This window comes from Priapulus caudatus, unplaced genomic scaffold, assembly GCF_000485595.1.
Source record: "Priapulus caudatus unplaced genomic scaffold, Priapulus_caudatus-5.0.1 Scaffold1993, whole genome shotgun sequence".
In the NCBI taxonomy this organism is placed as follows: domain Eukaryota; kingdom Metazoa; phylum Priapulida; class Priapulimorpha; order Priapulimorphida; family Priapulidae; genus Priapulus; species Priapulus caudatus.
Window position 1 is genome coordinate 6221 of NW_014579054.1, and position 411 is coordinate 6631.

At 47.0% G+C, this 411-nt stretch overlaps 1 protein-coding gene across 1 annotated transcript in view; it reads right to left on the reverse strand.

The window, feature by feature from the left end:
• Positions 1-121: 121 nt before the first annotated feature.
• Positions 122-411, reverse strand: part of LOC106818039 (neuropilin and tolloid-like protein 2) — a gene marked incomplete at its 3' end in the record, with an annotated part of 2940 nt that continues 2650 nt past the window's right edge. The window contains exon 3 of the mRNA XM_014822754.1: positions 122-318. Within this exon, the coding sequence (XP_014678240.1) occupies positions 122-318 (197 nt within the window). The remainder of the gene's footprint in view (positions 319-411) is intronic.

Sequence of the window (411 nt, forward strand, 5' to 3'; positions counted from 1 at the left end):
CTCTCTCTCTCTCTCTCTCTCTCTCTCTCTCTCTCTCTTTCTCTCCTCTCTTACCTCTTCCTCTCTCCCCCTCTCCTCCCTCCCTCCCTCTCCCTCTCCCTCCCCCTCCCACCGCACTCACTCTGCAGGAATCTGTACTCGGCCTGGAAGCCCGTTCCCGTGTTCGTGTTCTGAAAGCTGAGGAACTCAATAAGAAGCTCGGGTCCTGTAGACATCAGCTGAATCTTCGGGTTTGCCACCGAGCCACAGAAAGCGTCAATTTCCGCCTTGCCTCCGTCAATGATGGTGGACACCTTAACAATGTCAGCGTCTAGACAGCTGCTCGAAGGAAAAAGGAAATAATCAATAAATGAATAAAAGAATAAATAATAAAAGAGTAAATAATAAAATAATAAATAATGAATCAGAAAG